Source organism: Selaginella moellendorffii, unplaced genomic scaffold, assembly GCF_000143415.4.
Source record: "Selaginella moellendorffii unplaced genomic scaffold, v1.0 SELMOscaffold_7, whole genome shotgun sequence".
Taxonomy (NCBI): domain Eukaryota; kingdom Viridiplantae; phylum Streptophyta; class Lycopodiopsida; order Selaginellales; family Selaginellaceae; genus Selaginella; species Selaginella moellendorffii.
In genome coordinates this window covers 3,137,696-3,159,919 of record NW_003314268.1, presented here as the reverse complement: position 1 = coordinate 3,159,919, position 22,224 = coordinate 3,137,696, and the positions used below count along the sequence as shown (strand labels likewise).

General features: G+C 48.4%; 9 protein-coding genes across 12 annotated transcripts; 5 read left to right on the top strand and 4 right to left on the bottom strand.

Annotated features, from left to right (window-relative positions):
* Positions 1 to 5,357: 5,357 nt before the first annotated feature.
* Positions 5,358 to 6,629, top strand: LOC9652584 (putative tRNA 2'-phosphotransferase). Its single transcript, XM_002966684.2, has one exon. It carries the CDS (start codon positions 5,358 to 5,360, stop codon positions 6,627 to 6,629), a length of 1,272 nt encoding a protein of 423 aa, XP_002966730.2.
* Positions 6,630 to 6,655: 26 nt separating this feature from the next.
* Positions 6,656 to 8,341, bottom strand: LOC112345221 (pentatricopeptide repeat-containing protein At4g02750-like). Its single transcript, XM_024671554.1, has one exon. The coding sequence runs from the start codon at positions 8,339 to 8,341 to the stop codon at positions 6,656 to 6,658; it is 1,686 nt and encodes a 561-aa protein (XP_024527322.1).
* A 974-nt stretch (positions 8,342 to 9,315) lies between these two features.
* On the bottom strand, positions 9,316 to 10,809 carry LOC9634084. 2 transcript variants are annotated; one of them, XM_024670953.1, is made up of 5 exons: positions 10,667 to 10,809; positions 10,548 to 10,609; positions 10,385 to 10,472; positions 10,132 to 10,321; positions 9,316 to 10,081 (listed from the first exon to the last, which is right to left on the bottom strand). In XM_024670953.1, exons 1-5 carry the CDS (start codon positions 10,762 to 10,764, stop codon positions 9,359 to 9,361), a joined length of 1,161 nt encoding a protein of 386 aa, XP_024526721.1. In that variant the 5' UTR covers positions 10,765 to 10,809; the 3' UTR covers positions 9,316 to 9,358. The 2 variants fall into 2 exon arrangements, with proteins under 2 accessions (XP_024526721.1, XP_024526720.1); XM_024670952.1 differs by having other exon boundaries at positions 10,548 to 10,625; positions 10,671 to 10,809.
* An 806-nt stretch (positions 10,810 to 11,615) lies between these two features.
* On the top strand, positions 11,616 to 12,718 carry LOC112345062. 3 transcript variants are annotated; one of them, XM_024670956.1, is made up of 7 exons: positions 11,616 to 11,753; positions 11,820 to 11,901; positions 11,951 to 12,010; positions 12,063 to 12,227; positions 12,286 to 12,414; positions 12,465 to 12,553; positions 12,622 to 12,718. In XM_024670956.1, exons 3-7 carry the CDS (start codon positions 11,954 to 11,956, stop codon positions 12,689 to 12,691), a joined length of 510 nt encoding a protein of 169 aa, XP_024526724.1. In that variant the 5' UTR covers positions 11,616 to 11,753; positions 11,820 to 11,901; positions 11,951 to 11,953; the 3' UTR covers positions 12,692 to 12,718. The 3 variants fall into 3 exon arrangements, with proteins under 3 accessions (XP_024526724.1, XP_024526722.1, XP_024526723.1); XM_024670954.1 differs by having other exon boundaries at positions 12,286 to 12,553; XM_024670955.1 differs by lacking the exons at positions 11,616 to 11,753; positions 11,820 to 11,901 and having other exon boundaries at positions 11,905 to 12,010; positions 12,286 to 12,553.
* LOC9652583 (protein MOS2) lies at positions 12,701 to 14,588 on the top strand. Its single transcript, XM_024670951.1, has 2 exons — positions 12,701 to 14,197; positions 14,269 to 14,588. Exon 1 carries the CDS (start codon positions 12,745 to 12,747, stop codon positions 14,179 to 14,181), a length of 1,437 nt encoding a protein of 478 aa, XP_024526719.1. The 5' UTR covers positions 12,701 to 12,744; the 3' UTR covers positions 14,182 to 14,197; positions 14,269 to 14,588.
* LOC9634083 lies at positions 14,210 to 15,300 on the bottom strand. The gene is made up of 6 exons (XM_002966328.2): positions 15,080 to 15,300; positions 14,914 to 15,024; positions 14,760 to 14,855; positions 14,525 to 14,697; positions 14,372 to 14,477; positions 14,210 to 14,324 (listed from the first exon to the last, which is right to left on the bottom strand). The coding sequence occupies exons 1-6, from the start codon at positions 15,248 to 15,250 to the stop codon at positions 14,295 to 14,297; spliced, it is 687 nt and encodes a 228-aa protein (XP_002966374.2). The 5' UTR covers positions 15,251 to 15,300; the 3' UTR covers positions 14,210 to 14,294.
* A 109-nt stretch (positions 15,301 to 15,409) lies between these two features.
* LOC9634082 (cyclin-dependent kinase B1-1) lies at positions 15,410 to 16,965 on the top strand. The gene is made up of 8 exons (XM_002966682.2): positions 15,410 to 15,778; positions 15,840 to 15,984; positions 16,038 to 16,099; positions 16,150 to 16,261; positions 16,320 to 16,413; positions 16,472 to 16,541; positions 16,594 to 16,732; positions 16,796 to 16,965. Exons 1-8 carry the CDS (start codon positions 15,582 to 15,584, stop codon positions 16,886 to 16,888), a joined length of 912 nt encoding a protein of 303 aa, XP_002966728.1. The 5' UTR covers positions 15,410 to 15,581; the 3' UTR covers positions 16,889 to 16,965.
* A 1-nt stretch (position 16,966) lies between these two features.
* Positions 16,967 to 18,611, top strand: LOC9652582 (zinc finger transcription factor YY1). Its single transcript, XM_002966681.2, has 6 exons — positions 16,967 to 17,104; positions 17,187 to 17,245; positions 17,337 to 17,521; positions 17,594 to 17,677; positions 17,737 to 17,880; positions 17,934 to 18,611. Exons 1-6 carry the CDS (start codon positions 16,980 to 16,982, stop codon positions 18,507 to 18,509), a joined length of 1,173 nt encoding a protein of 390 aa, XP_002966727.2. The 5' UTR covers positions 16,967 to 16,979; the 3' UTR covers positions 18,510 to 18,611.
* Positions 18,612 to 20,304: 1,693 nt separating this feature from the next.
* Positions 20,305 to 21,560, bottom strand: LOC9652581. Its single transcript, XM_024671327.1, has 4 exons — positions 21,525 to 21,560; positions 21,448 to 21,481; positions 20,667 to 21,382; positions 20,305 to 20,609 (listed from the first exon to the last, which is right to left on the bottom strand). The coding sequence occupies exons 2-4, from the start codon at positions 21,479 to 21,481 to the stop codon at positions 20,322 to 20,324; spliced, it is 1,038 nt and encodes a 345-aa protein (XP_024527095.1). The 5' UTR covers positions 21,525 to 21,560; the 3' UTR covers positions 20,305 to 20,321.
* Between the last annotated feature and the right edge of the window lie 664 nt (positions 21,561 to 22,224).

The following is a 22,224-nucleotide window of genomic DNA, read 5'->3' as shown; positions in this document are numbered from 1 at the left end:
TGGCTAGGAAAGGCTAGTCTGGCCCAGGAAGGTTGTACCCAAGTTTTGGGTGATGGGATAACCACTGGGAAGTCCAAGGCTAGAATGAATACAGATTGTCAAGCGGGGTAGCTTGGTGAAGTGTTTAAGAGTTGGCTCTAGTTCCCCCGGGAGATCGTATGGTCGATGCTCCCAGTCCAAGTGTGGGTGGCACTACCTACTTGGATACCTGGCGTGGCTCAACAGAACCTCGCTCTAAGCCCATAGCTAGAGCACCCAAAGGTGGAAAATGGGGAGAGTACTCACAAGGCTTGCATAAGGCCACGGTGTTCCGAAATGTTGTCCCAAAGTCCCAGATTGTAGAATGAAAGAGGAGCAGTCCTCTAGTGTGGTGACCAAGGATACGGTCATGTGGTGAGAAAGTCCTAAAGGACAGTGGGACTTAGTGGTCGAGCCTATGGGCCTTGTCCTAGTGGCAGAGTAGGCAAACTCGGCCATGGACAGAAAAGGGACTTGGTGGGGATTGTAAAAGGGATATTGGGGAAGGCAGTTCCCTCTATTTACGGGCATCTTAAGGATGCTAAGGAGTGGATCTTGGAGGGTCACTCCTAGATAGATGCCCCAGTCATTGAGAGACGGGACTGTGATGTAGGTGGTGTTGGACCACCAGTGGTACTAAAGTGAATGGGCATGGCCTTAGCGTAATGGGCTGGTATGTCAGTGGTACCTTGGGGTGTCAGTCTTGGGACTGGACACATGAAGCACTTGGACCAAATGCAAAAGATGAGTGGTATGGATGCCATTTTTGGGGCTAGCAAGTCCCAAGTCCTAAATTGGACTTAAGGAGGTTGTGAATGAGACTCCTCCAAGTGGTCAGAGGTGTGGTTAAGTGACTAAAGTAGGATGGAAAAATTAGTTGCTTACACCTTGTCAAGAAAAGGGAAATCTTGTTTTGCACATTGGGGACATTGAATATCAAATACAGTAATCATTGATGATATGGAATCCTCATCTAAAAGTTTTATAAATGTGTGAGACATAAATCCTTATGCCCCAAAGTGGAATGAGAAGTGTACAACATGATAATGGTTGAAACAGAAGTCCAATGAGCATAACATGTTTAAACCAAAAACTTCGATTTAGAAAGTCAAGAGTGGGAGTGGAACTCTAAACAAATTGCTCGAGGAATGAGCATGAAGCAATTGGTGAATGAGTCTTTAAAATTAGACACAAAAAGAACTAATTGTAAGTGACTAATTTTTCCATTCTACTTTACTCACTTAACCACACCTCTGACTACTTGGGGGAGTCTCACTTACAACCCCCATAAGTCCTATTTTGGACATGGGCTTGCTAACCCCGAGAATGGCATCCCCACCACTCAACCTTTGCACTTGGTCCAAGTGCTCCACGTGTCCTCGACACCCCAAGGTACCACCAACATACTGGCCCGTTAAGCTAAGGCCATGCCCCTTCACCTTGGTCACACCAGTGGTCCAACACCATCTGCATTGTGGTCCCATCTCTCAAAGACTGGGCCAACCGTCCATGAGTGACCATCCTAGATCCACTCCTTAGCATCCTTGAGATGCCCGCAGACATGGGGAATAGCCTTCCCCAATATCCCCTTTAACAGTCCCCACCAAGATCCTTTTCTGTCCATGGCCGTGTTCACCAACACTACCACTAGATCAAGGCTCATAGGCCCGACCACTAAGTCCCATGGTCCTCTAGGACTTCCTCACCATGTGACCGTATCCTTAGTCACTGCACTAGAGGACTACTCCTCCTCCTTTCCCTTGTTTGGGACTTTGGCACAACATTTCGGAACACTGTGGCCCTACACGAGCCCCGTGGGTACTCTCCCCACCTTCCGCCTTTAGGTGCTCTAGCCATGGGCTTAGAGCGAGGTTCCGTTGAGCCACGCCTGGTATCCAAGTAGGTAGTGCCACCCACACTTGGACTGGGAGCATCGGCCAGTTGATCTCCTGGGGGAACTAGAGTCGGCTCTTGAACACTTCACAAGCTACCCCGCTTGTCGATCCGTGTTCACTCTAGTTTTGGACTTCCCAGTGGGCAGCTCATCACCCAACACTGGGTACAGCCTTCTTGGGCCAAACTGGCCTTTCCTGGCCAAACTGGCTCTACTACAGTCCTCCCCCTTACTATACTTTTGGAGCTCACCAAACCCCCCAGGGTCTGGGAGACGAACGCTTTGGGCTTTCACCCTCTCAGACTTGAACTTGGACTCGGACTCGGACTCGGCCTCGGCCTCAGTCTCGGTCTCGGTCCCGGTCCTGGTCTCGGTCTTGGTCCTGGTCTCAGTCTCAGTCCCGGTCTCGGTCTTGACCTCGGACTCCATCTCGGGTCCTTCTCGGACTCCATCTCGGATTCAATCTCGGGTCCATCTCGGACTCCATCTCAGATTCCATCTCAGGTCCATCTCGGACTCCATCTCGGACTCCATCTCGAACTCCATCTCGGTCCATCTCGGACTCCATCTCGGATTCAATCTCGGGTCCATCTCGGACTCCATCTCAGATTCCATCTCAGGTCCATCTCGGACTCCATCTCGAACTCCGTCTTGGTCCATCTCAGACTCCATCTTGGACTCCAACTCGGACTCCATCTCGGACTCCATCTGGACTTCGTTGCGGTCCATCTCGGACTCCATCTCGGGTCCATCTCAGACTCCATCTCGGACTCCAACTCGGGTCCATCTCGGACTCCATCTCAGACTCCAACTCGGACTCCATCTCGGACACTCCCACGTGTCATGTGTTAGTCCTTTTGGGTCCCTTTTTGGAGCCTCGCTTATTGCTCACTTCATGCTCGTTCCTTGAGCACTCCGTTGGGAGTTCCACTCCCGCTCTCAACCTTTTAAGTTGGAGCCTTTTAGTCCAAACGTGTTATGCTCGTTTGGTTTTTGCTTCGGCCACTACCATGTGGCACTCTTTCGGCTCCACTTTGGGGCTTAGGGATTTGTGTCTCACACTAACACATGGCAAGTGTTGTGACACATGGAAGTTTCGGGACTGAGTCCGAAAAAAAGTCCAAGATGGAGTATGAGAAGGAGTCCGAGATGAGGACCAAGATTAGGACCAAGACCGAGACTAAGACTGAGACTAGTACTCCAAGCCATTGGAATCTTCCCTACCATTCTTTTGGAGCTCACTAAACTGCTTGATGATCACTTTAGGCTTTCACCTTTGGACTCGAAAACTAATTTGGCCAAGAAAAGCCAGTGTGACCAAGGAAGGCTATATCTATGTGAGGGGTGATGATATAACCACTAAGAGTCTAAGGCTAAAGTGAATACAGATAGACAAACAACTCACACTTAGATTAGGAGTATCGACCATTCGATCTTTTAAGGGAGTTAAAGTTGGCTCTTGAACACCTCACCAAGTTATCTAGCACTACTTACTTGGATACTTAGTGTGGCTTATTAGAATTTTGCTTTAGCCAAATGGCTAGGGCACCCAAAAACAGAAGGTGGGGAGAGTACCCACGAAGCTCACATAGAGCCACAGTATTTCAAAATGTTGTCCCAAGGTTTTAACGTGAAAAGGAAGAGGAAGAGTCTTTTTGTGTAGAGATCAAGGATGCAGTTGTGTGATGAGGAAGTCTTGCTGTTGTAGGAGTATGAGTGCGTGAAGCAGCTCCAAATCCAACTCCAGCAAGAGAATGATGAGTGTGCTCCACAACGACAGCCAAAAGGCAACAATTTTGCTCTTATAAACTTGATAATATCTAGGCATAAGTAAGAATAAATATTCATTAATAAAAAATGTTAGATACAATTTCTTTTGGAAATTAAAATATATTTAGAAAAATACCCAACTCAAAAAAATGTGAAAAATAAAATTTTTATTATTAATAATATGTTATATGGAAATTAGGATAAACTTGCCTTAGAATTTTATTAAAAAGAGATTAATTACTAAGAATAATTATTACTAGTTTATTTATTAGCAAGACATTACTTAATTATGCATTTTTCTTAGAATATAAAACAACAAATGTGTAGGAACATTAATATATTACTACCCAGATCCATCCAAGAAAACAATTATTAATAATATATTTTATAAGTATATATGTTATAGAAACTGTAAATTCAAATATTTTATTCCATAGTATTATGTTCAAATAAACTATGTTTGCAGTTAGGAAATATCTAAGGCTACATATAAAAATATAATAAATACTTTTATTCTTAAAGTTGTTTATTTTGTTTGTATTAACAATTAGAACTTTGATCGTCTTACACTCTGATAAAAATAAACCAACCCACATTTTGTATATCAATCACTTGGTGTTAGATTCCATATGTTTTAGTGATATCTAAATAGGCCATCTTGTTTAAAATATAATTTTCTTATTATATTTATAAATACTGTTATATTAAATTATAAAAGTTAATTTTAACCTAAAATATTCAAATATTATAAGCTTCCGTGTATTTTATTCATAAGGAATTAAAAATAAATTCACTCTCTTGGGAAACCATTAAACAAAATGCAGATCTATACCAATTTTGGATTTTAATCTGGTGATGCCACCAAAGACATACATAGTCTAGTACAACTTGGATTAGCAAGAGCACTGTGCATTGCCACAAGACCACACTTCCCATGGGCATCACAATTAGCAAGAAATAGAACTTACTATCAAAGTCGAGCTAGCACCCAACATGCAGTGTCCTAATCTCTACACCCATGAATTCATCTAGTAAAGAAAGTAAAAAACTTATCATCCTGATGACCATGCGGATTTGCCACAATAAGGAGCAGGTAAGCCATGAATGCCCCTCCTCTAGTGCCAGTGGCTGACAAACAACATGCCAAGCAATTTTTCATTGTAATGCCCAGCATAATCCTCATGGCATTGGGCACAACAATAGAAGTGCCAATCTTTGGGTTTCTGGAGCAATGCAAGCTTTTGGGCCTCAGCAATGCTAGTCAGTGGCCACCTCCTATCTTGCTTCCCTTGGAAACTTCATGGCTGAGGAGTTGCAGTAAAAGGAGAGTTTTATCCCTCTTGTAGTGCACAAACAAACAGGTGTAGCTCACACCTTTTCCCCAGCCCAGGCCATGCCATGTGCCCATTGGCCAGCCCAAACTTTGCAAAAATATTTCAGGACACACAATTAAAAACTGATATTTACCAAATTACCCCCCATTTGATGGCTTTGATTGGATGGATTCGGCAGCCAATTCCTCTTTATTATTGTAGATTTTGTAATTATATTTTAAAATTATGTATAAATATATGGTATTTATCTTCTAGAAAATAAATAAATCTCATTGACATTAATTTCTCACAATCGATAATTATTAAGGTTTTACATGTAACCCTAAGCCTTAGGGTTCTTAATGGCGAAGACGCTGGTGCTAGACGTGTGCGGCACGCTCATGTGTGAGATCAATGCCCGTGTAAGTCCCGAGCTGGTGGGATCCGCGATCCGTCTCCAAGGCGACGAGCTCGGGCGATCGATGATCCTCAAGCGACCGCATCTTAGCAAGTTTCTCGAGAGAATGGCAAAGCTTTTCGATGTGGTGGCCTTCACGTCGCGCGCGCAGCGCCGCGCAGAGACGATTCTGGACGTGCTAGATCCCGCGAAGGAGTTCTTCAGCCGCAGGCTCTACCTGGATTCGTGCAAGAAGGGGGGCAAAGTGAAGGACTTGGCGGTGCTCGAGCGGCCCCTAAATCGAGTGATCATCGTCGACGACACGAGCTCCAAGTGCGTGCTGAATCCGGACAACTTGGTCCTCGTCTCGCGATTCAAGAGGCACAATCTCAGTACTGATCGCGGGCTTTTGGATCTAATTCCAGTCCTCGAGGAGCTCTCCAAGGAAGAAGTAGAGGACGTGCGACCAGTGATCCATGCAAGGTTTGGGAAGAAGGTGATGAATGTGCTCAAGCAGCAAGAGCGAGATAGCGATCATCAGACCGGCGAAACCAAGATGAAAGGCCACCAGGTGGAGGGAAGTGGCCGGATCAACGCTCTGGGTCGGGCACTGACCAAGATCTTGAGGCACCGAGCTGCGGAGCTCAACCTGGAGATGCGCAGCGATGGCTTCTGCAAGGTGGCGGACCTCCTCCGGCTGGATTTCACAACGCGGTCCAAGGTTCCACTGAGCGCGCACACTGTGGAGGAGGTGCTCCAGGCCGTGGAGCAGAACTCCAAGGAGAGGCTCGCGACGATGGTGGACGAGAGTGGCGAGCTTCTGATTCGAGCAAACCAGGGGCACACGCTGCTCGATGCCGTTTGTAGCGACGATCTGCTGGAAGAGATCTCCATAGACGATAACATGCTGGCGGTGTGTGTCCATGGAACTTTCAAGCACGCGTTGCCGGGCATCTTGCGGGATGGCCTCAAGACGATGGGAAGGAAGCACGTCCACTTTGCGGCTGGCCTGCCCGGAGCCGGGGAAGTCGTGAGCGGAATGCGAGGCAGCTGCGATGCTCTCGTCTTTGTAAACGCTGCTCGAGCTATGGCGGACGGGATGAAGTTCTACGTCTCGAAAAACGGGGTGGTGCTCACGGAAGGCTTTGAGCAGTGTGTCCCTGCCAAGTACTTCGACAAGATTGTGGAGTGGCCGAGCAATGTCCTCCTCCACGATCGCGAAGAGATCACCGAGTAGAGCAAGTTCTCGGTTGCTAAAGAAAACTAAACGATTTCTTGACTACAAAGGTTGGAAGCCATAACATAAGTTTGCGGCTTGTGCAGGTCGAGCTTTCTCGTAGCACCGCTCCCTCGATGCTTTTGGGTCTTGCAAGCTCCCAGAAAGCACGTCCACTCCACGAGATCTGGAACAAACGGCATCGTCTCGACGAGCTCCTCCGCGTCTCTCAAGTATCCGGCCCGACCCACGAGATCCACCATGCAGCAGTAGTGCTGCTTGGTGGCTGGCACTCCAAAGTCGAAGCCCATGGACACGAAGCACTGGCGCGCGTCGTAGAGGCGGCCTCCATGGCTGGAGCCGAGAAGAACACAGATGAAAGTGGCGTCGTCGGCTGGGACGGCATCCATGGACATGCTGCAAAACAGCTCCATCGTTTGCTCGAAGCTACCTTCGCCAACCTTGTGAGAATTCGCCGCAAGGATGGAGTTCCAGGAGATGGTGTCGCGGTCTGGCATTGCGAGCAGGAAGGCCTTTGCTCTGGAGAGGCTTTGGCTGTGGCTGTAGGCAACGAGCATCGAGTTCCAGGAGACGATGTCCTTCTCGGGCATGGCGGCGAAGAATTCCTCGGCCTGCTGGAGATACCCGTTCCGGGCATACGCGAAGAGCATCGCCGTCGAGGCGACCGTGTCTTGCTCGGGCATTCCATTGAACGCGCTCTTTACCTCGTCAATATGCCCGCTCCGGGCATATGCCACCAGCATGGAGGTCCATGCGATGGCATCTTTCTCGGGCATCTCATCGAATATTTTCTTGGCCTCTTCCAGGTTGCCTCGCTCGGAATAGGCGTCGATCATAAAGGTGGCGCTCGCGGCGCTCCTCTCGGGAATATTCTGAAACAAATGTTTTGCCTTGTCAAGATGCCCGGATCCGGCATTTGCAGCCAGGATGGCAGTCCACGTCGCTAAGTTCGTCTCCGGCATGGACGAAAAGAGACGCGTGGCATCATCCTGGCGCTTGGTTTGCAAGCACGCTGCTTGCATGGAGTTCCACGACAGCACATCTCTCTCGGGCATTTTGTCAAAGAGGCTCTTTGCCAAGGCAAACTCCTTGTTCTCGGCATATGCCATGAGCAGGGAGTTCCAAGAGATTAGATTCCTTTCGGACATACCGTCAAACACCCCCTTGGCCTGATCTAGCTGAGAACTGCCGGCATATGCCGCCAGCATGGCGTTCTTGGCGATCATGTCCTGCTCGGGCATGGAATCAAACATGCGGCGAGCTGCCACAATATCCCCGAAATGGGCATATGCCGTCAGCATGCACGTCCAGCACACAAGATCCCTCTCCGGGATGCTGTCGAATATCTCTTTTGCCTGGTCGGTTCTGCCCGCCTCCGCAAGCGCGCCCAGCATCGCCGTCCACGACACGATGCTCCGGGCGGGCATTTGCCGGAAGACGGCGCTACCTTCCTCGAAACGCCCTCCCTCGAGTAGAGCCGTCAGGCAAGTATCCCAGGTGATCTGGTTTCGATTCCTGGCCGGCATGGATTTGAAGAGGCTCCACGCGGCATCCAGTTGGCCGTTTTGGGAATATCCTGCCAGCAGCGCGTTCCACGAGAACACATCCCTCTCGAGCATCTCGTCAAAGATTCGTTTTGCCTGTGCGAGCTTTCCCCGCTTCGACAGCGCGGAGAGCATCATTGTGGAAGATACCGTGTCAAGCTCAGGCATCCTGGTGAAGAGATTCACAGATTCTTTCAGATGCCCTCTTTGGGCATATGCCGAAAGCATGGCTGTCCACGAGATAAGCGTCCTCTCCGGCATCGCGTCAAAGATATTTCTGGCATCTTCCAGATGCCCTTGCTGGGCATACGCGCTAAGCATGACATTGAAGGTGACCACATCCCTCTCGGGCATCCGGTCGAAGAGATTTCTGGCATCGTGGAGATTCCCGTTCTGGGCATAAGCCGTGAGCATCAGCGCCCAGCTGTAATCGTTCCTGGACGGAATGGAATCGAAGACTTGCCTCGCGAGGTCGACGCTCCCGCATCGCGAGTACATTTGGAGCAGAAGATTCGAGAGGAAAGTGTTTGTGATCCCGGGTGATGATTTAAGCAGCTCGGCGTGGAGATCTTTGGCCTGTGACAGCGTCCGGCACGATCGAATTCGCGAAACCGCGCTCGAATCTCCGCTGTGCTGCCCATTCATGAATTACTAGCAAATCTGGACCGTATAATTCGAAAGCTTAACGGATCGAAGCCGTCCATTTACATGAAATTTCAAGACCCACAAGCACACTTGGTCGTGGCGCATCGAGTCGTGATCTCTCTCACCGCTTTCTTGTCGCAGTAGAGCGAATTTCCGCCTGGAAGCCCACCATTGCAGCACGCGCACTCGCAAATCCCATTGTAATTCCCTGTCGCGTCCTTTCGGCACGCGAATGGAAGATCCTTGCAGCGAGGGGGGCGAGTGTAAGCGCAATAGGCGATCTCACTCGCGAGCAAAGCAAACAACAAAACAAGCGCTACCCTCCCAAAACTTGCCATGGATCGCGATCGATCCTTTCCTGTGGTGCGGCGAGATAAGATCAAACGAGCCCAGTTCTTATAAGAACTCCCACAAACATGAATCGTGGCACTAACGTGGCACTAACGTGGCACCCTCTTTGACTATGGCGTTCTTTCTTTCTATCTCGAGACATATTCTAGTGTTTCTCGCAATGATAGTTTTTAGCTCTAGCAATGGATGTTACAGCGCTTCCAGCGTGTAGCTCTCGAGATTATCGTACACCTTGCTCAAGCTCTCGTCCGAAAGTTCCATCTCCTTTTGCGTCTCTGGGATCACTGGCGCTTGCTGCTTTTGCTTCATGAGAATGGTGACCAATCTTCGCACTGGCGGGATCTTCGAGCTCTTCTCCTCCATGGCACCGCTCGCAGCGGGATTTACTTGCTCGCCTTTGCTCGCTTCTCTCGTCGAGAACTGCTCCAGGTAGTTCCTCATCTCTCCGGAGCTGGAGAACGACCCGATTCCCTCGAAGAGATCCTCCCACGCGTTGATCCGACGCAAGCACTCCTTTCCATCCGGAGTCTGGACCTTCATTCGTTTCGTGTCCCTGCGGCCGATCCCTGCCTGCTGGTTGAACTCGCGAATCTCTAGCATGCTCTCCGACTCCGACTCCTTCTTCCGGAGCTTTGAAAAGCTCTTGGCGATGGCCTTTTGGAGCTTTTGTCTCTGGAGTTCGCTGTTCCTCGAGTCATGCCTGGCCAAGACTGCGGCCTGTAGTGAATCTTCCTGTCTTGTATCCGCTATGCCCTCCGTTACTGTATCGTTCCTCTCGTCGAGTCCTACCACGCCTTCCAACAACGTAGAAGCTCGCATGTAACGATCGAAGGCCTCGTCTTCAAAGGAAAGATCTGCGTCTGCGTACGCTCTCATCTTGATCATTCTCCACGAGTTTATCATGAGCGCTTCCTAGAAGAAAACAACGTAAAAACTCGGTGGTCAAGGTGATACAAGCTTACCTTCTGTGCGTAGATGAAATTCTTTCGAGCTTTCTCCAGCCGCGCCTCTTTCTGATCTTCGGTTTCCACTGGAGGAGGCGCCGGCATCCGGACGATCGGAGACGTGTAAGGGACACGGTATCGCATCATCTGGTTCATGTAAGGAGATGAAACTTGTCCATTTGGAGGCCTCATGTATGGTGACATTCCCCTGAGCAAACCACCTTGAGTCCTTCTAGTTCTTTGGTTTCAGCCGACAAGAAATGAAACTTACATTCCAGGAGCCCACTGAAACTGCGCTGGACGAGGCTGTGAAACCTCCGGCGTAGAAGGAGTCATTGGCCCTGTAGCTTGCTTAAATCCTGAGAGGAAGAGAAGAAGAAAAAAAAATTTAAAACATACTTCCCAAGTTCCCACCAAGAGAATTTTCAACTTACCGTGAGCTTGGCAGGGGTTCTTAGCCCTCACACAGCACGTCCCGCAAGCTCGGAAATCACATCTAGAAGAGAGAATCCCTGAGAAATCACCACACTGAGCTAGAGAAATTTTCGCATACTTGCCCATTGCCGTGTTGCCGCAGGTCACACACTTGGTCAGCTTCCTCTCCTGCTTGAAATTTTGGATCTGCGCAACGGCCGGCCGCGGCGTCGCCATCGCTGCTCCTCGCGCTCCCGGACTCGCCACGAAGACGAAAGAAGAATCGATTAGGGCAAAGAGCGCCCGAAGCGATCCTAGCCGTTAGGACTGAATTAAATCCTGGCCGTCCGTTTAAAAGCGCTCTGTCTCTTGGAGCCCTAGAATTTGATCGATTCGCGCGAGAAGAAGAAGAAGCAATGGCCGATTCCAGCAGCGACAGGACGGCGAGCAGCCGCAGTGTTCGTATCGCATCTCGGACGGCGTCGCTGCGATCGGCGTCCTCGGCCGGGTCGAAAAAGTCGCGATTCTATGGGCGGCGGAGCCTCAAATTCAGTCTCAGCGATGTCCCCAGCGTCGCCAGCCTCCGGATGTGGAGCTTCGGGCGGCCCGCCACCGCTGAGGCATCGGATGGGGCCAAGAATGTCCGGGATTTCTCCAGGAGCCTCCAGAAGCGAAAGACTCACATCATCGTCAAGGTTCGTGAAACTTTACTTTTCCTTCTTTGCTGGTTTTTATTTTCTATGTTCAGGCTGTGCTACTGTAAATTTGGTCTCGGCTAGAAAGGGTGTCACTCCATTGCCACGAACAGGAGTTCTTGTCAAAAGTTCCAAAGCTATCTAGGCAACAAAGTTTTCATCCAGAGGGTTTGCAGATAGTGTGTGCCTGATTCTATGATGTCTAGATTTCGTTGGATTGGACATTCACTATCTGCAAACACCTCTGATGGAATTCGTGAGTTTCATCAAGGTCGTGTCACTGGAGAGGACTAACGAGTGAGTTTGTTTACTAGACATGCTTCCCGACGCGTTTCAGGCCAATGAAAGGTAGTAGTGAGCGATCTGATTTGAAAATCGAATTCTAAAGGAAATGCTTTGAACAGAGAAGGAATATGAGCTGAAAGTGAAGCAGAAGAGAGCTGAGAAAATACTGGAGAAAGAGAAGTTGGAAAATTATAAGAAGAAGGACAGGTTTAAGTCATTTGCAGCGCAACGGGCATCAGTTCGCAGGTAAGCATCTAAAGTTCTTTTAGTTCTGGGAGGCGATGGATTATGTTTTGTGGTTTTCTCGCTTAGATTCTTGAACGACACAGGATTTCGCCAGTCGATCACAGGAACTTTCCTTGACAACTCCGATGCTTTTCGTCGGAAGAGAGATGTACGCCAATTGATGTTTCTATGTCAAGTTTTTCATTGTTCCTTTTCAGGAAATGGAGGAGGCAGAGCCTGAGCCTCCAAGCGAGGAGGAAGTTGCGGAGGAGAAAAAGGTAAGACGATAAAAGTGTCACTTTTTGTTGATTGAGATGGAGGTTCTCGAAGATAGACGAAGACAATGCGTGGATTGTGAAAACTTTGGAAGATCACGACACGAGGGAGGATCTCGAGCAGCGCGTCATCCAGCATATAATGCAAGATCCCATCATCTTTAGATCTCTTCGGAACACTTTACGGATCGCTGAAGGAAACCGGCTAAGGCATCGCAAGGTAACCATTGATTTGAAAAAGCTTTGAAGCTCTAAAATCTTCTCTGCGGCCTTGGCAGTCTCTAAAGAAAGAGTTTTACGACATGGAGAAAGTTTGGTCGACAGCAGATCTTATGAAGGAAACCGAGAACGCTTTAGTTCATTCGGACATGAGGCATAGAATTTACCAGCTCTACTGTGAACTCCGGGTAAAAAGTTCCATCTTTTCAACAATCTCTCATACATGTGTTCTTCTCAGGCTGCTCAATCGAACAAAGTTCCAAGATTTTCATCGGCGTCGAGGGATCCAACTCCCACAAGTTTGTGCTACTGGGAATCCGATGAAAGGTGAGATAGATCTAAACAACCTGGAATTTTCTAGCATAGAAAGGTTTTGATCTTTCCGCGTTCTTCAGATATAAAATGGAGTGCTCGCTTGAGAAAGAACTACTGTCAGATCTCACAGTAAATCGATTGCGCAGTTAAATGCTAGAGTTCATACAAAGGGTTAAGATTTTAGGGTTAGCTAGGGTTTGTAGATGGGCATGGAAGTCGCGGAGAGTGGATTCGCAGCTGCCTCGCACGAATCCTTGGCGACGGCGAATGGCACGGCGACGACGGCGAATGGCACTGTAAGATTCTCAATCTCCAGTCGCAAGCGGCAGCGAGTGATCGGCACCAGCAACTCGTCCGATCGCGAGCACGAGGCCGTGGAATTCGTGCGGTCGGTGGACGAGATTGGGATCCAGGTTGTCGGCGAGCCGAGCTCCAGCGGCGCGGCCATGGTGATCCCGCGCCTGGAGAACTCGTGGAAGCCGGAGAAGCGGATGAAGAATCTCATGAGCGCGCCGGAGGACAGCGTCCAGGAATTCGTGGGGGAAGTTCTTCCCGCCGGCCCCGTGGATGGCGTCCAGTATGGATTGTCGGTAAGATCGTCCAAAGCAGGAGGAGGGAGCGTCAAGACGGATATTATGGAAGCTCGCGAGCTCCGCGCGAAGCTGGACAAGGAAGCGCTGGTGGATCACCTGGAATTCCTCCCCGAGTCGGCGTCTCTGGCGGCCTATGATGCGATGCCGGTGGAGAAATTTGGGCAGGCGCTGCTGCTGGGGATGGGCTGGAGAGATGGGCGAGGGATTGGGCGGAGAGCCACCGAGGACGTCAAGGCCACCGAGTTTGTGAGGAGGCCCGAGCGGCTGGGTCTCGGGGCAGTGCCAGCTCCAAAGGAGGAGAAGAAGAAGAAAGTCATCAAGCCGGGCGAGAGCAGGGAGGCCAAGCCAGATCTAGTAGCTCCGGTTGGGCCGGATGGGAAGGTTCGTCACAGGGTGGAGATTGGCGAGAAGCTCGTCGAGAGGGCCAAGAGGGGAGTTTACGGTGGCAAAGTCATGACCATCGTCTCGGGGAGGCACGCTGGGCTGAGGGGCGAGGTTCTGGGTCGCAAGGACAAGGTGGCGAATCCGGGAGAGGTGGTGGGGGTGAAGCTGGCTGGTAGCGGCGAGACGGTGGAGGTGGATGCCAAGAACTTGGCGGATGTTGGCTCCGTCGAGGAGGAGAACGCGATGAAGAGGCTCAAGGAGCTGAGGATCCAGAGGGGCGATGGTGGTGGTGACGACGAGAGAGCGAGGCCCTGGCTGAGGAGCCAAATACGAGTGAGGGTCGTTAGCAAGCGGTTTCAAGGCGGGAGGCTCTACCTCAAGAAGGGGCGCGTGATCGACGTGGTGGCTCCGACGGTGTGCCATATTGTCTTGGACGAGAGCGGTGATCTTGTGGAGGAGGTGAAGCAGGAGTACTTGGAGACCGCGATTCCAAAGCCGGGCGGGCGTGTGATCGTCGTTGGAGGGAAGCTGAGGGGATCCATTGGGAAGCTGCTGGAGCGGGACAGTAAGAAACAGGTTGCGGTGGTCCAGATGGAGGAGAGCTTTGAGATGGCCACTCTCGACTTGGACCACCTTGCGGAGTTTACTGGCGATGGCGCTTGATCTCGACTGAGAACTGGTAAGAAAGAAAAGCAGCAAAGAGAAAGAGAAATACTTCATACGCTTACTAACTGCGTTGTGCTTGATCAGATGTTTCGCTCTTGGACTAGAAACCATCATTTCTTTGGCCACTGGGGGCACACTATCTGCGCAAAATCGAGCCGGTTTGATTGCCAGTGGTGAGCTATCATACCTCTAAGGTTGTGAAAGCTAATCGCATCCGATCGGCCACTAGCGATGCTTCCTCGGCTCGTCCTAACACCGCCATTTGTTCCAGCTGCAGTGTTTTCACTGGTAGCCTAGAGAAGAGAAGAGATGAGAGATTGAAGTTATGGAGTTTATTTACCAGGCCATTCCCCTGTTGTAGTACGCGTTGGCGATAATGGAACAAAATCCTTTCCATTCTAAAAGAGACTCGGCTGTAACTGCCGCAGTTGTAGACCATCGTATCACTGTTGGTGGCGGGCTTGACATGATCGATGTAAAGACGATGATCACCCAAAGTATACATTCTTCTACCTGGAAAAAGATTTGAAGAACACAAGAAATATGTGAAGAACAATGGCGAGAACTTGTTCTACCTCTTTGGAAGTGATATTGGAATTCAAGAGCTCTTTTCTCAGGCCTTCTTCCGTGCAGCCGATCGCGTAAGCAGTCACTACAGCAGTTATGAAATCCTGCGCATAGGATTCCTGATCGATTGATTGATCGTGTCTTTGATCTTCTCGTTCTTACCTGGAGATTGTTGCTGAATCCTCCTTGCACGACTTTCTTGTAGCGCTGGTGGAGTCCCAACGCAATGCTTGCCGTGGAGCGAAATTCATCGTCGTAGGATCTTTGCGACCGCTGCCGAGAAGCAATCACGAAACATGGATGAGATTAGTGGAGAAAATCTTCGTACCGAGACGATCAAGCCTCGCAAGTCGTGCTGGCGGAGCGTCGAGAAGAGCCGGCTGTTGACGAGGAACGCGGCGGGGATCTTCCGCCTAGGGCAATTCTCCTGGAGCATCGACCATCGCGCGGCGCTCGCGAATTGGAGGCGGCCGCAGCATTGAAGAGCGGCGATTTGCATATCTTCTCCTCAGCAAGAATTTCTCTACCATTCCCCACCTCGAAGTCCATTTTAAATTGGTGTCCATGTTTATCCGTACGCAGCTAGGGTGGCCACTGGCCCATTCGTACATGGCGCCAAAATGTTGGCGGGCGCTAGCTTTAGCAGCACAATCTCAGCTCTTCGAAAGTGCCCTAGTAGCGCTCGCCCTTCTCTCTCTCTCTCTCGATCTCTGGATTGATTTGTAGCGCTCCTCTTCTCTCGATTTTGGCGCCCGTCTAGCTATCGATTCTCGATTCCACAGCTGCTTGGGCGCTTCTTGATGGGATTTTGATCCGTCTGGGCGATTTCGATGGACAACTATGTGAAGCTGGAGAAGGTCGGCGAGGGCACCTACGGCAAGGTCTACAAGGCTCGCGACAAGAACACCGGGCGATTGGTGGCGCTCAAGAAGACCCGCCTGGATATGCAAGACGAGGGCGTCCCTTCCACCGCATTGCGCGAAGTGGCGCTTCTCCATATGCTCTCTCAGAGCCTCTACGTTGTGAGGTATGATTTTTTCGCTGGAAGCTTGCAAATTTGTGTTCTTCCTTTTTTTTCTTGCTACCAGGCTCTTGAGTGTAGAACACATAGACAAAGGCGGCAAGCCTTTGCTATATCTCGTGTTTGAGTACCTGGACACGGATCTTAAGAAGTACATGGACTTTACCAATCGCCGCAAGCCTTTCGGCATGGACCACTTCAGAACAATCAAGGTAGATTTTTTCTCTTGGTTTTTATCTCTCGATTGATCGAGTTTTATTTCCAGCATTTGATGTACCAGTTGTGCAAGGGCGTCTCGCATTGTCACAGCCATGGTGTCATGCACAGGTTAGCGTAAAGTTTCTGTCTATCTCGTTGTTGATCCTTGCATTTTCCAGGGACCTTAAGCCGCAGAATTTGCTCGTGGACCAAGATAAAGGTCTTCTCAAGATCGCAGATCTTGGGCTTGGACGAGCTTTCACCGTTCCACTCAAGAGCTACACACACGAGGTTTGCTCACGCATAGTTATCTCTTCTTTTTTTTCCCTGCTTACACTCTCTTATTTAGATTGTTACGCTCTGGTACAGAGCTCCGGAGATACTTCTCGGAGCTTCACACTACTCCGTCCCCGTGGACATGTGGTCCGTCGGGTGTATATTTGGTGAGTCGAGGCTCGTGGAATTTTCTGATAGCTAGAACTTACTTTGACTTTTGTCCAGGCGAGCTAGCAAAGCGATCCCCTCTTTTCCCAGGCGACTCGGAGCTACAACAATTGCTCCACATATTCCGGTAAAACTTTCCCGAAACTGTGATTACTTGCTCACCCGCCTCTGCAAAAAAGATTGCTGGGAACTCCAAGCGAAGAGGTGTGGCCGGGAGTCACAAAACTCCGGGACTGGCACGAGTATCCCAAGTGGAGCCCTCAAAAGCTGGAGCTCGTCATTCCAGGCCTTGATCAGCAAGGCCTCGACTTACTCCAGGTAAGTATGATGTGAGATTGTGGATCCATGGTTCCAAGTGTTAATTCTTTTCTTTCGTCACAGCAAATGCTCATCTATGATCCAGCAAAGAGAATTTCTGCCAAGGCTGCGCTACAACACTCGTATTTCGACGACGTTGATGAATCCCAGTTTTGATCGCTAGGAGGGAAAACCACTCTAATGTTTATGGATGGATAGAAAGGAAATAAAGGTTAAAAGGGGGTTTTCCAAAACTTTCTAGGGTTTGATGGACGGGGAGCTGTTGATCGTGCCCGGGACGAGCATGCCGCAGATGATCCAGCCGCCGCCGGCGCTGGACGGCGGCGACGATCATCCCAAGCGCAAGCCAGCTAAGAAGTGGTTCAAGGAGTGGTACGCATTCTTGCTGTTGATCCTTGTCTCTCCAATTCTCCAGCGTTTGTGAGCTCCCAATCTCGTCTTCTTGGTGCTCCAGGGTCCCGCAAGACACTGTGCTGAGCACTGGGAAGTGCCGGCTGCTCAAATGGATCAATGGTGAGCGAATTCTCTCCAGATTCTCCTCGTAACTCCTCCTTGCTCGTCTTTGTTTCGTGTTGTGACGATTGATGGTTGGTTTTCTTTCCAGATGATACGATGAATCTCATGAAAACGAAGCATCTGGACCAGGACGCCGACTTGGACTACGAGATCGTCTACGTTTGCACATTCGAGAACTGCGGCAAAGTTTTTACCGAGGCTCCGGCACTGCGGAAGCACGCTCATGTTCATGGAGAGAAGCAATTCATCTGTCACTACGATGGTTGTGGCAAGGTACGTTCTCGCTCAACAATCTAATGCTCTTCTAGAAAATCCTTCTTTTTTCTTCGTCCTGCGTGTCCACAGAGATTCGTGGACAGCTCCAAGCTGAAGAGACACTTCCTTATACACACCGGTGAGAAGCATTTTCTCTGCAAGTTTTGTGGCAAGGTAAAAGCTCGCTTGCAAACTGATTCTAGTGTTTCTTCTCCCCTCGACGCTTCTTCCAGGCATTCTCTCTCGACTTCAACCTGCGATCACACATGCGTACGCACACCGGCGAGAACTACCATACGTGTCCATACGAAGACTGCGGCAAGCGCTACGCACACGAGTACAAACTCCGTGGTCACTTGAAGACTCACCATGACAAGGTAGAGTTTTTCATCTCTATGGACTTAACGCGCTCTCTTTTTCTTTCTCGCAGCTCTTGCCGGATGGGAAACAAGTGCCACTCACGCTAGAGTCGGACACTTCAAAGACTTCTCCGGCAGCAACAGCAGCAGCAGCAGCAACCGGCGGCGGTCGACCATTCGCATGCCCTTACAAAGGTTGTGACAAGCGCTACTTCTACGAGTACAAGCTCAACCTCCATCTCAAGAGGGGGCATGTCAAGGAGGAGATGGTGGAGCACAACGGCAGCGACGAGTTTAGCGATGGCAGCGATCCGGAGCATTCGGTCCGGGGGCCCGGGAAGGGAAAGATGAGGCTGGGAGGAGGAGGAGGAAATTCAAGGCCGGCATCCACAGCGGCGCCGCGAGCCAAGAGAAAGAAGACGGTGGCAGCGGGAGGAGGAGGAGGAACGTCGAGCGGCATGACGAGGATACAAGAGGCGGCGGTGGTGGAGACGAACTTGGTGGGGAGGAAAGTGATAATCAAGCACGAGATCCAGGAAGATAGCGAGGAGACCGAAGACGAGGGGCGGGATGATCTGATGGACGATGCCGGGGTGAACGATGAAGTGTTTGAAGATGATGAAGAAACTGAGGACGATGTGGACTAGTTACTTTGGTCTCTTTACTTTTGCGTGTTTTACTTGTACAAAATGCGTAAACAAATTAAGGTGATTAAAAGAAAATGAAGAAAATCAAGGTTGCGCGGGCAAGCCCACATGATTTCTAGTCATGTCCACCTTGGCTGCTAGTTCTGAAGGTCAAGAAGAATGAAGAGGACGGATTCTTCAATTCTTGTAAATATTATTGCATTTTGGAAAGCAAATTATTTTCTATTCAATAAGACAATTCTAGCTTAAGCAGCCAATATGTTTAGAATAATCTAATGTCCACCAAGCTCTGCTTGGATATGTTGTCAAGTAGCTTACCAGTTTACAATTATCTTCAACTGTAATATAAGTTAAAAGTAAACAGTTTGGTTTGTCATAACAATACATATTGGGAGACCATAATACATTTCGTTTAGAAGTATATAACACTAAATTTCCATCAATTTGCATATCTAAAAAACACTCTCCAAAATATTCATTATTTGGAGATTCCCATAAATTAGTTTTTCCAGAAAAAAATGTAAGTTTACAATTCATTTTGATATATAGTATATTCATACGATTTGGGGATTGTAAAAATTTACCTTTATATAAAATATGATCAGAGAAACCAGCATTTAAAGTAGTCAAAGTAATATCACAATTTTCAAAATATCTGAAAACTCTATTTATATTTTCTAAATAATTTAATGGTTTCCAATGAGTTACTAATATATATCGAATAAGATAATTATTAGACACAATTCTACATTCACTAGAAAGTGCTAGTAATAAATCATTTATTACCTTTTTAATGATTTCATTTATTGATTTTTGGAGAGAACCACCTAAAACTAGTTTTCCAGTTGAAATTCCTGTAGAACAATATAGAGTACTTCCAGCTAAATGTTGAATTCTTATAACAACACCTCCTCCATCAATATCTATTAAATCAGTATCAATATAATTTTGTCGATAAAGATGAGATTCATGTAATTTTAGTGCAAGTCTTTTAATGTGACCTAAAATTGTATTAATATCTTCCTCAGTAAGTGAATTATTCTATATCTATTTTACCAAATACAATTCCATAATCTATAATTAAACTAAATAGAAATAAAATTATAAACATTAAAAATGAATTTCAAATAAAATTTAGAGTTATTTTTATATATAAAGAAAATAAAACAAAAATTAAATTTTTGAATTATGATATATGTTAATTTATAACTTTGTGATTGTCACAACTTAGAAGCCACTAGCTATATGAGAGATTCGTTTATTTTTATATATATTAATATGATATAGCCTAGACTTGAGTAATATTATTTTTTATTTTTTATTTTTATTAAAATATATCTTGTAAGCTTGGGTTTAGATGGCATGGCTAATGTTCACTATTCAATCCATTTCTCTGAAAACCAAATGTTGTTTGACAGTCATCAGAAACATTTATTAGATGTTCTCTATTTCTTTGACTATAGCTCTAACTCTACACTATTTTTCCACTCCAAAATTGCCACTTGTGCAAGGAGTGCTCCCAAGTTGATGCAACAAGCAGTCTAAGCCACACAGACATGCCACCATCCTTTGTGGAACTCATAGTTGAGGTGGATAGAGTTAATCATCAGTGCTTTGTCTATGGTTCCTTTCTGGGTGGTAAGGATAAATTGCATTGTTTCATTCCATGCTTGCACTTTCACCAGTAAAAGCTCTGGCTCCATACAGAGAATTCCATTGTGCATTCAGTTCTGAAGGCAATGTAATTGTGTTCATTTTTTTATATTTTCGAATGACACCATGTGTAAGTTTTATTTGACATGTACGAAGTTGCTATGCATACTGGGATTTATCCCACTCCGTGTTTTGCAGGCACGCCGGATCGAGATGGTCGGGCCCCAGCCTGACGCAGTTGATGTAATTCACCAAGCTGTGGCCGGCGATCCCAGGCACGAGCAAGCCTGCAATCCTTGCCACAGTGGACAACCTCGTCTCGCTAAACTCCCCGCCATATCTATAGCTCATGAAGAAGCTCTGGACGAGCTCGAACAGCGCGTAAAGCCGGGACAGCACCATGTAAACCGGGGAGAGGAAATTGGGAAATGGCTCGTCCGGAAGGATCTGTGCAGAACGTTAATATGGATCCTACACAGAGAGCAGTGTCTCGAAGTAAAGTACCTGGAGGGTGTAGTTGTAAGTGAAGTAGCAGCAATTCCCGAAATGCTTGAAGCCAAACAGAGAGTTGTCGAAGGGAACTCGAGCTACCATGTCGTTATTGTAGACAACTCTAAAGTACCTCATGGTTGGCTTGTTTAAGCTGGTGTCCATGAAGGACGCAAAGCTCTTGTCTCCAACGTGGGGCTGGCCAAACGTATAGAGCGCCGCGAGCCTCCTGGCAACGTCGTCCTCGGTGTTGTAAAAGACTCGATTCTCTTCCCGGTTGTAGAAGAGCATGGCGGTGAAGAGAGTCGCCAGAGCGCCGCCGAGGCTGTGACCGGTGATGTAGAGCTTTGCGTTTCTGTGGTTCCGGAGGATGGTGACGAGCTCCGCACTGATGTGGTCGTACGCGAGCAGCTTCCTCTCATCGCTGAGGACAAAGTCGGGTAATCCAGATGTTGGAGTCTGTGGCAACGGAGTCCTCGAGTTCTCGTAGATGTTCTGCTTCAACCTCTGGAAGCTTTGCATCCTGTTCCTGTCGCCCAGCCCCAGTGCTTCGAGGAATCCGAGATGGACACGGCCGAGCTGCGGGAGCTCGTACCAGGAGAAATCCAAGTCTGTGCACCAGTCGTATGCATTGAAGGCTTCCGTTCCCCGGAAGGCAAGAACGATGGCTTCTGCATCAGTTTCCCGGTCGGCGAAAATGAAAGCTTGAGTCGAGCGTTTTTTCTGAAACTCTGTAGCATGAAAGAGAGACGGCAACGTCAGATGAAACTGGATAGCGAGAAAAATAACCTCTTACCGTTCCAACAGTTGTAAGTTCCTAGTAGATGCATCTGCAAAGGAGAGAGTCGGAGGTTGTGCAAGGCTCGGACTTACCTTCCAATTCTGATTCACGACAAATTCGATGAACTTCGGGCTCATACGCAACTTTAGACGCCATAGCACAAACATCTGCTACCGCTTTGGAGTCTGGACATGAAAGACACAGACGCTGAGACGAAGGGGCTTGGAGGAGGCTGGTTCTTGGTTCCATGTGGCCGTTGAAAGTTAGGTAGCTCTCCGAATCCTCGGAAGGATCAACAAGCGCTGGAAGAACAGCACACAATTAAAAGTCAACACCGTGAAATCAATTCTAGTTACCTTGTGGATCCATCGGAAGAGTATACAAGGTCCTGAGAATTCCTCCATTGGATGCACGAAGGTTAATTGCCTTCTCCACCCATCTTCCAAAGTGCTTCAGTGGTTGAGAGACAGACCTCACGCTCCGGAGCATAAACAGAGAAAATCACGCTCTCCAATCCAAGTTCACACTCCCGACTTCCAAAGAATGCGAGATGTGAGGCCACAGATACGACCACACGCTCGTATAGTGTGCTACGAGATAGCATCTATCATCTGCGACACGGGTGCCCATACTGGAAAAAGCCTCACAATGTCGAAGATCAAGAGCGAAGAGAAGAATAAGAGGATAGCTTGAAAACATGACCACAACTCCTTATCAAAAAGAGGATTTTATAGAGTGCTAAGTCTTCTGGAAACAACTCGGCAACCGCGGAAACTTCAATCCCGCACGTAT

Bases quoted from the DNA above. Each gene is read 5' to 3' on its own strand.
- LOC9634082 (XM_002966682.2), top strand. From the start codon at position 15,582: ATGGACAACTATGTGAAGCTGGAGAAGGTCGGCGAGGGCACCTACGGC. The intron at 15,985-16,037 runs GTAGATTTTTTC...TTTTATTTCCAG, and splicing joins ACCACTTCAGAACAATCAAG to CATTTGATGTACCAGTTGTG. The intron at 16,542-16,593 runs GTAAAACTTTCC...TCTGCAAAAAAG, and splicing joins CAATTGCTCCACATATTCCG to ATTGCTGGGAACTCCAAGCG.
- LOC9652581 (XM_024671327.1), bottom strand. From the start codon at position 21,481: ATGCATCTACTAGGAACTTACAACTGTTGGAACG. The intron at 21,383-21,447 runs GTAAGAGGTTAT...TTCATGCTACAG, and splicing joins AACTTACAACTGTTGGAACG to AGTTTCAGAAAAAACGCTCG. The intron at 20,610-20,666 runs GTACTTTACTTC...CGTTCTGCACAG, and splicing joins CTTACAACTACACCCTCCAG to ATCCTTCCGGACGAGCCATT.
- LOC9634084 (XM_024670952.1), bottom strand. From the start codon at position 10,764: ATGGCGACGCCGCGGCCGGCCGTTGCGCAGATCCAAAATTTCAAGCAG. The intron at 10,322-10,384 runs GTAAGTTTCATT...TGGTTTGCTCAG, and splicing joins TTTCAGTGGGCTCCTGGAAT to GGGAATGTCACCATACATGA. The intron at 10,082-10,131 runs GTAAGCTTGTAT...GTTTTCTTCTAG, and splicing joins ATTTCATCTACGCACAGAAG to GAAGCGCTCATGATAAACTC.
- LOC112345062 (XM_024670954.1), top strand. From the start codon at position 11,954: ATGGAGGAGGCAGAGCCTGAGCCTCCAAGCGAGGAGGAAGTTGCGGAG. The intron at 12,011-12,062 runs GTAAGACGATAA...AGGTTCTCGAAG, and splicing joins AAGTTGCGGAGGAGAAAAAG to ATAGACGAAGACAATGCGTG. The intron at 12,228-12,285 runs GTAACCATTGAT...CGGCCTTGGCAG, and splicing joins ACCGGCTAAGGCATCGCAAG to TCTCTAAAGAAAGAGTTTTA.
- LOC9652583 (XM_024670951.1), top strand. From the start codon at position 12,745: ATGGGCATGGAAGTCGCGGAGAGTGGATTCGCAGCTGCCTCGCACGAA.
- LOC9634083 (XM_002966328.2), bottom strand. From the start codon at position 15,250: ATGCAAATCGCCGCTCTTCAATGCTGCGGCCGCCTCCAATTCGCGAGC. The intron at 15,025-15,079 runs GTACGAAGATTT...GCTTCTCGGCAG, and splicing joins TGCGAGGCTTGATCGTCTCG to CGGTCGCAAAGATCCTACGA. The intron at 14,856-14,913 runs GTAAGAACGAGA...TCCTATGCGCAG, and splicing joins GATTCAGCAACAATCTCCAG to GATTTCATAACTGCTGTAGT.
- LOC112345221 (XM_024671554.1), bottom strand. From the start codon at position 8,341: ATGCCTGAGCTTGACACGGTATCTTCCACAATGATGCTCTCCGCGCTG.
- LOC9652584 (XM_002966684.2), top strand. From the start codon at position 5,358: ATGGCGAAGACGCTGGTGCTAGACGTGTGCGGCACGCTCATGTGTGAG.
- LOC9652582 (XM_002966681.2), top strand. From the start codon at position 16,980: ATGGACGGGGAGCTGTTGATCGTGCCCGGGACGAGCATGCCGCAGATG. The intron at 17,246-17,336 runs GTGAGCGAATTC...TTTTCTTTCCAG, and splicing joins GCTGCTCAAATGGATCAATG to ATGATACGATGAATCTCATG. The intron at 17,522-17,593 runs GTACGTTCTCGC...GCGTGTCCACAG, and splicing joins ACTACGATGGTTGTGGCAAG to AGATTCGTGGACAGCTCCAA.